The 11,565-nt window shown below is 47.0% G+C and overlaps 2 protein-coding genes across 3 annotated transcripts in view; both read right to left on the bottom strand.

The window, feature by feature from the left end:
• Nucleotides 1-4,944, bottom strand: part of ADAT1 (adenosine deaminase, tRNA-specific 1) — a 29,671-nt gene extending 24,727 nt beyond the window's left edge. Inside the window, exons 1-5 of one of the 2 annotated variants that reach the window (XM_011945991.1) lie at nucleotides 4,476-4,930; nucleotides 4,092-4,149; nucleotides 2,312-2,501; nucleotides 1,950-2,018; nucleotides 450-504 (exon numbers count right to left, since the gene is read on the bottom strand). In XM_011945991.1, coding sequence (XP_011801381.1) covers nucleotides 450-504; nucleotides 1,950-2,018; nucleotides 2,312-2,480 — 293 coding nt within the window. In that variant the 5' untranslated portion in view covers nucleotides 2,481-2,501; nucleotides 4,092-4,149; nucleotides 4,476-4,930. Of the gene's footprint in view, nucleotides 1-449; nucleotides 505-1,949; nucleotides 2,019-2,311; nucleotides 2,502-4,091 lie in introns of both variants that reach the window. The other variant, XM_011945990.1, reaches the window with a different exon arrangement.
• A 4,554-nt stretch (nucleotides 4,945-9,498) lies between these two features.
• Nucleotides 9,499-11,565, bottom strand: part of KARS (lysyl-tRNA synthetase) — a 19,379-nt gene continuing 17,312 nt past the window's right edge. The window contains exons 11-13 of the mRNA XM_011945988.1: nucleotides 11,173-11,349; nucleotides 10,334-10,477; nucleotides 9,499-9,769 (exon numbers count right to left, since the gene is read on the bottom strand). Coding sequence (XP_011801378.1) covers nucleotides 9,671-9,769; nucleotides 10,334-10,477; nucleotides 11,173-11,349 — 420 coding nt within the window. The 3' untranslated portion in view covers nucleotides 9,499-9,670. The remainder of the gene's footprint in view (nucleotides 9,770-10,333; nucleotides 10,478-11,172; nucleotides 11,350-11,565) is intronic.

Below are 11,565 nucleotides of genomic sequence, written 5' to 3'. Positions count from 1 at the left end.
TGCACTCCAGCCTGGGCAACAGAGCAAGACTCTGTCTCAAAAACAAACAAACAAAAAAACCCAAAAAAACAAAAACAGCCAGGCACAGTGGCTCACGCCTGTAATCCCAGCACCTTGGGAGGCTGAGGCGGGCAGATCACAAGGTCAGGAGATCGAGACCATCCTAGCTAACATGATGAAACCCCGTCTCTACTAAAAATACAGAAAAAAAAAAATTAGCCCGGCGTGGTGGTGGGTGCCTGTAGTCCCAGCTACTCGGGAGGCTGAGGCAGAAGAATGACATGAACCTGGGAGGTGGAGCTTGCAGTGAGCCGAGATAGCACCACTGCATTCCAGCCTGGGCGACAGAGCAAGACTCCGTCTCAAAAACAAACAAACAAAAAAACTCCGGAAATTCTGGGACTCCCACCCCAGCCCTGCTGAACCATACTCTGGGGATGTGGCTTTACCTTTGGAAACTCCTTCTGGCTATGACCTCAGCATGGCTATCATTGAGGATGTCTCCTGTGGCAAAGATAGGATACCAGGTGAAGACATATGGAAGCTGGAGAGGCTCTGGTTCCTAGAGGCAGAACACAGCAGTTCCACCAGCACCCAGGATGGCCATGTAGCTCCTGGAGAGCTTTGTCAGAAGGTACCACAATCATGAATAACAATGCATTGGCTGCAGGGTTTCTCAACCCAGCACTGTAGACATTTTGGGCCAGAAAATTCTTTGTTGTGGGGGGTCTATCCCAAACACTGTAGACTGTTTATTAGTAGTATTCCTGGCCTCTACCCATGAGATGTCACTAGCACCCCTCCCTCAGTTGTGACAACTACAAATGTCTCCAGACATTGCCAAATGTCCTCTGGGGTGCAAATCACCCCCAGCTGAGAAACACTAATTTATAGAAAAACCTTATCTGGGCCGGGCGCGGTGGCTCAAGCCTGTAATCCCAGCACTTTGGGAGGCCGAGACGGGCGGATCACGAGGTCAGGAGATCGAGACCATCCTGGCTAACACGGTGAAACCCCGTCTCTACTAAAAAATACAAAAAAACTAGCCGGGCGAGGTGGCGGGCGCCTGTAGTCCCAGCTACTCGGGAGGCTGAGGCAGGAGAATGGTGCAAACCTGGGAGGCGGAGCTTGCAGTGAACTGAGATCTGGCCACTGCACTCTAGCCTGGGTGACAGAGCAAGACTCTGTCTCAAAAAAAAGAAACAAAACAAACAAATAAAAACTCCCAGATCTCTAAGGAATTGAAGGAATTTTTATATTCTTGTTGAGGCCCAAAGCTTCCTGTCATTCAAGACTGCTTGCCAGGTGCGGTGGCTCACACCTTTAATCCTAGCACTTTGGGAGACCAATGCGGGCAGATCACCTGAGGTCAGGAGGTCAAGACCAGCTTGGCCAGCATGGTGAAACCCTGTCTCTACAAAAATACAAAAATTAGCCAGGCATGATGGCAGGTGCCTGTAATCCTAGCTACTCGGGAGGCTGAGGTGGGAGAATCGCTTAAACCCAGGAAGGGGAGGTTGCAGAGCAGTGAGTCGAGATCGTGCCATTGCACTCCAGCCGGGCGACAGAGTGAGACTCCAAGCAAAAAAAAAAAAGATTGCTTTCTATGGCTTCAGAAACCACTCAAGCTGCATCCTGTACCTGCTGCTACAGAGCCCCAAAGCCTTCTAGACCCCATGTGGAACAGCTAAGCCCAGGGAATCTGGTTTGAGCATGAAAATACTGGCTAGCTTTCAGTTATTCGGAAAGCATGTTCCTAGAGGCCTCTGCTTTGATGGTGGATTTCCATTCTCCAAGTGAGTACCGTCCTTCCAACTGGACTGACAGTCAGTAGGAAACAAATGCCATGCACCTCAACGGACATGGCCCTTCTTCTCTGACAAGGAGAGTAAAACATGGACACTGGTTTCCAAAGCTAAATCTTTGTTTATACTCCCACCGATGCTTACCGCTCTTCCTCATTTTGGACTGGCCTATGCATTTTGTTCCGGTTCCCATTGAGACAACTTCCTTTGTCACTGTGGGGAAAAAACAAATCGTGTGAGTTCTAAGAAACAGAATGTTCCCCAGTGCTCAGGTGTAATCAGCCTGCACACTCCTCCAGGAGATTCTCAGAGGCCCACTCAACCAAGGCCTGCGGTTCCAGCACGGTGGTCTCCCACCATCAGAGGAACTATGCCACCTACCGGAGCACAAGCACACATGCCTGACATCGTAGTTCACACCCTACCCACGACTGCCCCTGCACAGTACAGCAATGTATAATGTTATCATCTTCCACAGTGAGGAGTGTGCCAAGAAGAAGTCTCACCTTGTGCCGGCTTATCAGGGGTGTCGCAGTCCTGGTCAGCTGGAGAGTGTATCTTCACCACAGCTGCCAACAATGTCCACTCATGGTTTGGCTCAGGCTTCCCCTTCTTGGGCAGCCTGATGCCATAGTGCTCATAGCACAGCAGAGCAATCTCATCCGCAGTCCACATGGTCTGAGCTGGTGCTGAGACCTTGATCAAAAACCACAACCATCAGAAGTACGGAAAGGAGAACCAGTGCACCACGCTACAGCCTCTCATATCCAAGCTTCAAGTCTTTCAAATGGAGCCCAACTAGTCAGACCGACGTTTCCCTATCTGGAACTCTACGGATCATCTTCTCCTACTATCTCCCTGTCCCCTTTTCATCTTTAATGAAAGATCAGAGAAACCCCAAATTCTACCAATCCCCCAAAATATTGTTTCAAGTTTTTTTTTAATGTTAGGTATCTGATACATTTCTATCAAGTCTGCATCCTCTACTCCACATTAAAGGACACGAGAAGGAAATGTCCTCACTACTCCAGTTTTCACTGGAAACAGCATGTAAAGGATTGCAGACTTACTTGCTTTGGGCAGACCCTCACTGTATAAGGTTTATCTTTCTGGGCAAATGTTATCTGTCCTCTTTTTCCAGGCATTTTATTTTTCTCTTCTTTCCCCTACAGCAGAGTGGTTCTCTACCGCCCTCGAGTAAATCCCCACCGAGATGTTTCTCAGCAGTTACGTGTTCTCATAGAGCTCTACTTAAGGGTGTGGGCTTTGGAGTCAACTTTTCTGGGTTCTAATTTTGGCTTTCCCACAAATCAACTGTGATGCTGAATAGACTACTTAACCTTGCTGTGTCTGTTTCCTCATCTGTCAAAATAGTGATAATAATAATATCTAACCTATTTAGATTATTGTGAAGATTAAATAATACTTAGGGTTACTGTGAGGGTTAAATAATACTTATAAAAAGCAATTGCTACAATGTTGAGCATAATGAAGGTCAACTGTGATTACTATTACAAGAAATAACATTTGATGATTTTCCTGGTTAATTTGCCTTTAGCTACTTGGTGGTGCGGGTGAAAGGGGGAGGGCTGTAATAGGCATAGAAAGCCATGAAGAAAAAAACCATCAAGCAGATCCCTAGGATACTTTGCAGGGAAATCTCACTCTTGGCCCTATCAATGCTCACTAGATACATCCTGACCTCATTTGGACTCAATATACAAAAAGTTTCTTAGTAGAAAATGAGCTTGTATGGTGATAGACATAGCTAAGCATTGTAAAACAAAACTGAAGGCCAGGCGCGGTGGCTCACCTGAGGTCAGGAGTTTGAGACCTGCCTGGCCAACGTGGTGAAACCCTGTCTCTACTGAAAATACAAAAATTAGCCGGGCGTGATGACGCGTGCCTGTAGTCCCAGCTACTGGGGAGGTTGAAGCAGGAGAATCGCTTGAACCCGGGAAGCGGAGGTCGCAACGAGCTGAGATTGTGCCACTGCACTCCAGGCTGGGTGACAGAGAGGGAGACTCCGTCTCAAAAAAACAAAAAAGGCTTTCCTGAGTCCCAGTTCAGGTAGCTTTTGAAGGACGGTATTGCTATGAATCCCCCTACAGCACAATGTGCAGGCTTGCTACTGTAGCGAACGATAATGGTAAATCAGACCATAGTGATTTCAAACAAAAATTTGCAGGAAGTGAGACACGGTGACCTGAAAGTCAGAGGGCCAGCGCAAGCCTTGTCAAAAGAAAGCACAGGGGATCCTAGAATCCTCATTTGGAAGGGACTCACCTCTCATTTCTAGGGAGACATCACAAGGCAGTATTATGAAGACCACCTGGCCATCGACCTGAAATTAAACCAGAGGTGCAATTCACAAACCTCAATAGCCAAGGCAGGTAGAAGTTGCCAGAAGAAACAGTGACTCCCTAAAACGAAGCAGCCCAGAACGGCATCATCTCACTCAGGTAGTTGAGTCTGAATGGGCATGCACAATTGCTGGAATGAATAAATGTTTTGCTACACTGGGTCCATTATAATTCGAGCCTCAACCCCCTCCTAGATCTTGAAATACTTGAAGAACTTATTAGCTGGAAATAACAGCTCAGTTAAACAGGCATGTATTTGCCCACAAGACCGCATCTCTGAACAGTTTCAACAAGCGAAAAAACTGACGTCCTTTCCAAAGAAAAGGAAATCGGCTGCCAGGGGAGAAAAGGCTTTAGCGATGCTCGGAAGTGGGGACTCCTGCTTCACACTGCCTCCCTTCCTAATACTTCCGGAAGCAGAGCCCCTTCCCGGCCGCTGAAGAAGCCCCGGTGGGACCCCAAGGCGGCCAGTTACAGGACGGGAGGCGCCAGGCAAGGCACTGAGGTCGTGCAGTGGGAACAGCGTGAGCGACTGACCCACTAGGTCCTGAGGCTGCCAGGCCAGAGGCCCCGCGCCCGCCCGCAGTAGGAGCTCTTCACGCGCCGGCTGCTGACAGTTCCAGGCGTGGAGCGCCTTCCCACGTGAAATGCGTCCCGGAAGATACGGTCCTCACAACCTCTTCCCTCAAACAGACTCGGTAAAACTGCCCCGTCTCCCCACTGCCTAGCTAACGTTCCCCTCCCACCTTCACGGCAGGTGCCTCGGAAATAGCGAGGAGAATCCGTCTGCGAGATGGACGTGACGTCACAACGCCGCCAGTTCCTTCCGGCTCCCGCCCCCAGAGGCGCGCAGTGCACGACGGGCCTTGTAGTTTTTCCGGGGAGTCGGTGCCAGGGCCGAGATTCCCGCGCTTCAAGTCCCGCAGCCGGGGCAGCGTCTTAGGGATGCGTGAAACCGGATGATGGGAGCCGCCTGCTGGCTTAGATATGCCTTCAACTAGAACTAGAATGATGTATCTTGCAGCACTACCCTGAATTTTTTTTTTTGAGACGTAGTCTCGCTCTGTTGCTCAGGCTGGAGTGTAAAGGCGCGATCTCGGCTCACTGCAACCTTCGCCTCCCGGTTCAAGCGGGTCTCCTGACTAGGCTGAATTTCTATCTATAACATCACTGTCCAATAGATACATAATTCGAATCATATACGTAATCTAAAAATTTCCAGTAGCCGGCCGGGCGCGGTGGCTCAAGCCTGTAATCCCAGCACTTTGGGACGCGAGACGGGCGGATCGCGAGGTCAGGAGATCGAGACCATCCTGGCTAACACGGTGAAACCCCGTCTAGAACTGGAACTGGAAAAAAAAATTTCCAGTAGCTTCATTAAAAAAGTCAAAATGGAAACAATCAGATATTTTATTTAACCCACACATCCCAAATAGTATTATTTTAACATATAATCAAAAATTTTTTTGAGATGGAGTCTTGCTTTGTCACCCAGGCTGGAGTTGCAGTGGCGCAATCTGGGATTGTAATCTGGGATTACAGATGCTTGCCATCACTCCGGCTAATTTTTGTTATTTTTAGTAGAGATGGGGTTTCGCCATGTTATCTAGGCTGGTCTTGAACTACTGACTTCAAGTGATCTGCCCGCCTCGACCTCCCAAAGTGCTGGGATTACAAGCATGAGTCACGACGCCTGATCTCTCTCTCTCTCTCTCTATATATATACACACACACACACACATATATGTGTATAAATACTTCTGTTTTTAATGCAAAGTTTAAAAAATCAGATATGTGTGTATACATATATATATATATTCTTTTTTTTGAGACGGAGTCTTGCTCTGTCACTCAGGCTGGAGTGCAGTGGCTCAGGTTGACGCCATTCTCCTGCCTCAGCCTCCCAAGTAGCTGGGACTACAGGCTCCCGCCACCACGCCCAGCTAAGTTTTTGTATTTTTAGTAGAGACGGGGTTTCACCGTGTTAGCCAGGATGGTCTCGATCTTCTGACCTCATGATCCGCCCGCCTTGGCCTCCCAAGGTGCTGGGATTACAGGTGTGAGCCACCATGCCCGGCCGCCCAGTATCAACATTTAAAAAAAATACTTATGTTCTGTTCTGTTTTTAATGTGAAGTTTAAAAAATCTGATGTGTGTTACGCTTAGAATACATCCCAATTTGGACCAGCCACATTTCAGATGCTGTGTAGTTGCATGTGGCTAGTGGCTACTGTAGTACAGTACTACTACAGTGTAGTGGACAGGTCTAAAAACCTTTGGATTGCCAGGAATAGGTAATATAGCTGTCTGGATAGTTCAGGGGGCTTTGTCACCCAGTAACCGAATGCCTCTATTACTAAAAATGAAATAATTCATTTTTCTTTGTTACCCCTCAAAAATGTATGTAACTTGTTCAACCCCATCCCTCTCTCTAGTTCAAAGGAAATGGGCCATGGCCCTCCTCCAAAGGCAAAGACTTTGCTCCTCATTCCTGTCCAGTATCTTTAATCTGCAACTGACTGCCTCTTCTGTCTTTAAAGAAATATTCCAGTGGGGGTAAGGGGTATCAAAGACCTTCTTCTAGGGTTCTTTATCTCAGAGATTTGTATTACTAGCAATCTAGTTGCATAACTAAAAAGTGAGTCATCTTCCTTGTTATTTCCCTTCCCTTAATCCCCTTAGTGCAATCCATTACCAAGTCCTATTGATCTTACTTCCTATCTCTTGAATCCATCCATTTCTCTCCACTTCCATGCCAATACGATAGTAAAAGTCACTATCATAGAATCTCTTGGATTGCTACACTCATCTCTGAACTTCCACCTTTTCTTCCTTAACTCCAATTCATTTTTCACAGAGCAGCAAGACTAATCTTTTCAAATCACAAATCTGATGTCACCCCACTGCTTAAACAATACTTCAGTGAATGCCTTCTCAGTACTTTATTTTTTTTTATGAGATGGAGTCTCACTCTGATGCTCAGGCTGTCACGCAGTGGCACAATCTCAGCTCACTGCAACCTCTGCCTCCCAGGTTCAAGCAATTCTCCTACTTCAGCCTCCCGAATAGCTAGGATTACAGCCACATGCCACAACACCTTGCTAATTTTTGTATTTTTGGTAGAGACGGGGTTTCACCATGTTGGCCGGTCTGGTCTCGAATTCCAGACCTCAAGTGATCCACCTGCCTTGACCTCCCAAAGTGCTGGGATTACAGGCGTGAGCCACCATGCCCGACTGGCTTCCCAGTACTCTTAAAATACAAAAATCCCACAGTAGTACTCACAGTACTGCATTGTCAGCCCCTTCCCGCCTCACCTGGTGCCATATTTCTTTGGGCTTCTGTACTCTGTCACTGGTCTTCTCCATGTCCTTTCCTACCACAGGGCTTTTGCACTTGTTGCCATACCGTGGAAAGCCCTCTTCCCTTCAGATCTAACGTCCTCAGAGAAACCTCCTCTAACTAGGTCCATGTCCCTTACAGTTTCTCAATACCCGATGGACCTCTCCTTCAAACCATTTCCCTGAGCTGCCATTGTACACAATTTTGGAGGATGATTTATTACATATCTATTTTCTTTACAAATGTAGATGCTTGATGAAGTTTGGGACCATGCCTGTTTCTGCTCACCCCAGTAGAGCAGTTAGCAAATTGTGAGCCTGCAACTGTTTGAAGAAATGGGGACTTTATGACCCTTCTGTCCCTTCTAGCTTTCACACTCTTGGTCATTTTTCCTGCCAACCCCCACATACAAGTTGTCTACTGCTGCCTCAGTTCCTTTCTATCCCTAGCCTCAAGACCAGACAGCAGGCTTCTGCCTCCAGCCCTCCATTAAACCACTCTGTAAAGTCACTGATGACATCATCAATCCTTGTAGCCTTTTTCAATGGTTTGCATTGACAGTATTACCTGAAACCTAGTCCCTTACCTGGCCTTGACCTTCCACCACCTCCCTTGGCGAGGTTATTATCTCCCGTTTTAGTTACCACTCCCTTTCTGAGGATGTGCCATCTGAAAATGTTTCTTCTGAAATGCCACCTGGTCATGTACTGCTTAAACGCCAGCAGGGGTGGGCATGCTCTGCACTCCCTGAGGTAGTTCTGCTGGGTAATTCTGAATGCTTAGGCTGTTTACCAGTTACAGAAACAGAAACCTGCTCTGTGAAAGGAGACTGGCTGCTCCCAAACTGGGATGCTTGCAGAGGTTTTGCTGCGGTGCAGAAGGTTAAGTCTTCTGTCATCTGAAAAAAGGTCTTCCCAGCTGTCTCCCTGGGTCAGGAAACAGGGGCTCCACTTTCATGGCAGGCCATCAGCCACACCCTTGTCACATTCTTACCTCTATTGAATGGAGCTGAAAATAATGAGAAAACTTCAGACTCATTACTCAACATTCTGCTATTTCCATCTGGCTGTCTAATAGGCATGTCGAATTTAACATGTCCAAAACCAAACTTCCAACCTTCCCTCTGAAACCTGCACTTCAGAGGGCAACTTTCTTCTAGCTGTTCAGGCCCAAAACCGTGAAATCACTTTTGGCCTCTTTTTATCACAACCCACATTCCATCACCAAATTCTTCTGCCGTCAGGAACACAGGCAAAGTGCAACCACTTGTAACCATTTCCACTGCTCCACCCATGTCCCAGCCACTGTCTCCTCAGCCCATGGTGACCGCTCAGCTAGTCTCCCTTCTTTGCTCTTGTCCTCCACACAGAAACTATAATAATCCTTGAAAAACACTCCTCTGCTCAAAACCGTTCCATGGGATCTCATCTCCCTCAGAAAACACATACTTTTTTGCGTGGCTTCCAGGGGCCTGCGTGATCTGGCCCCTCACTGACCTACAATCATCCCTGTCCAGTCACACCAGACCCTCTGCCATTCCTCAAAAACATAGTCCTTTGGTCCGAATGGCTTTTTCCCACAGACCTCCCCAGCTCAGTCTCCAGATCTCTACTGAAATGCCTAGCAGAGGTCTTCCTGACCACCATAAAGTAGCACTGTTCCCTCCACCTCTAAAATAGCACCTCTGTCCCCTTACACTGCTCCATTTTTCTTCTGGGTATATACCACCACCAGAAAGAACACGTATTTACTTGTTTTTTGTCTACTTCTCCTCACTATCCCAAAGAAATAATCCAAGTTCCATGAAAGCAGGAACTTGGCTTTTGTTCACTGCTGTGTCCCCAGTCCCTTAGAACAATGCCTGGCACAGGGCAGACATTAATATAAATTTGTTAAACGAATAAGATGGTAAAATCCTAAACATTCATTAGGCCAGCAGTCTGGGAAAAAAAGTTGACATTCTAAAGGTAAAGAGAACAGACAAATGGTTTATTTGGTAACAAGGATTAAAAAGAAAATTTTAATTCCTTGTTTCTCTTCTAATGGCTGAACCGAACTGCGGTGTCAAATGGAAAGCAGCACACAAGAATTCTCTTGCAGATTTGATCTTTCGCAGAAATGCAAAGATGCCTGAGTTATACAACTTGCAATTATTATTTTCTAGACAGAAGTGCCAATTGTTGTGCTTTCCAGCGTATCAGTGGTTGCTACATTCTCTTTCTTGTCTTCGGGTTTCATGGCCGGAAACAGAAGTACTTCCTGTGGGAGATAAAAATGTACCTTGAAGCTAAGAAGCACTCTGAACATTTTTTCACACCTATCTACCCATTCCTTTTGCCTCTGTTGTCACCACCAAAATCTAGGGATTAGTATATTCCAGCTGAAAAGACACATGTTCTTTTATTTCAACTCAGACCCTCTCAGTTACAGATGACAAAGAACAAATGCATAGCACTGCCTAGGGCACTATGTTAAAAGGATGAGTTTCTATGGAAATTTGATTTCCTCATCTGTAAAAATGGGAAATAACAGTTTCTATATCTCATCGGGCTGACTTAATTAGCTGAAATAATGCACGGAGACTTCCCCGGATCCTCAAGAAATGCAAACAATTAGTATTCCTTCTGCCTCTGGGAGGAAAAAACCCAAATCCTTCAAGGTCAGAGGCTCTGGCCCTCCTGTGAGTGGCATGAACTCCTCTGCCTGCTCCTCTTCCCAGTCCAAATCCCTTCCTTAATTTTATCCTCCAGGCCCACCATGCCCTGGCTGCAACACAATGGAGCTTCTTCAGGGCAGTATGAGCTGTGGAGGGCTGCTATGTACCTTGATGTTGTTGGAGTCCGTGAGAAACATGGCGACTCGGTCAAGGCCCATGCCAAAGCCACCTGTCGGGGGCAGCCCGTATTCCAGGGCAGTACAGAAGTTTTCATCTATGAACATGGCCTCATCATCACCTGCAGCCTTGGCCTAGAAAAGGAAAGAGAACCAAAAGGTGATCATCTTCTAGGATATCTCAGTGTGTGCGTGAAGACGTTAACAGGCTCCGAGGTGGGAGTACCATCATTGGATGCTCCTGACACTCAGGACTTGCTGGGGATTCATTTCCTAGTAACTCCAAGATGCAGCCGTTTCTTTCACAGACCTGGAGGTCAGGACTGATGAAATCAACCTCAGAACACATACAAATTTCTCTGAAAGAAAACACTTCCACTGCTTGGGGCTCTGGGACTCCAAATAGGTTAATTCTCGGAGACTGTGACAATTCCAAGAGTCTTTCTTGCATTTCCTGAAAGCAGCCCTCAGTGGCAGCACCTGCTGCAGGCAGCCTGTGGGGGCTTTGTCTTCTCCATCCATCTTTACCTGCCTCCCAACCCTAAGCCACCTCAATACATGTATAATCTAAGAAAATAACGTTCTTGTTTGGCAAGCATATTTTCAAGACAAACATCATGCTTCCCATACGAGATTAGTAACTAAGTTCCTCTTACGTACTACAGAGTTAATACCAGGTGAAGTCTCCATCTTGAAATGTGACTTCCTCCAGCAAAGCCTATGGCTTTCTTCTGAAGTCACCAAGAACGTATATGCTGACACAGATCAGGGTTAAGGCTGGTATCTCCTGGTGAGTTGGCACAGCCTCTGCTCACAGTCCCCTTTCTCACCTTGGCCTGTCCTTCAAAAAGCTGCCGCTGCCGCATGGGATCATTCAGCTCAGTGTAGGCATTGCATATCTCTTTCTTCATGACAAATAGTTCAAAGCGCTCAGTCAGACCCTCTTTAGAGCGGTGCCTAGGGACAGGAGACCAAAGAGGAGGCTGAATATACAGGCCCCTAATGAGCTAAATTCTTTTTTTTTTTTTTTGAGATGGAGGCTCGCTGTTGCCTAGGCTGGAGTGCAGTGGTGTGATCTTGGCTCACTGCAACCTCCGCCTCCTGGGTTCAAAAGCTTCTCCTGCCTCAGCCCTGAGTAGCTGGGATCACAGGCACACACGTCACTATGCCTGGCTACTTTTTGTATTTTTAGGAGGCTGAATATACAGGCCCCTAATGAGCTA

The sequence above is a fragment of the Colobus angolensis genome, unplaced genomic scaffold (genome assembly GCF_000951035.1).
Source record: "Colobus angolensis palliatus isolate OR3802 unplaced genomic scaffold, Cang.pa_1.0 Scaffold248, whole genome shotgun sequence".
In the NCBI taxonomy this organism is placed as follows: domain Eukaryota; kingdom Metazoa; phylum Chordata; class Mammalia; order Primates; family Cercopithecidae; genus Colobus; species Colobus angolensis.
This window is presented reverse-complemented; position numbering and strand designations above follow the sequence as displayed.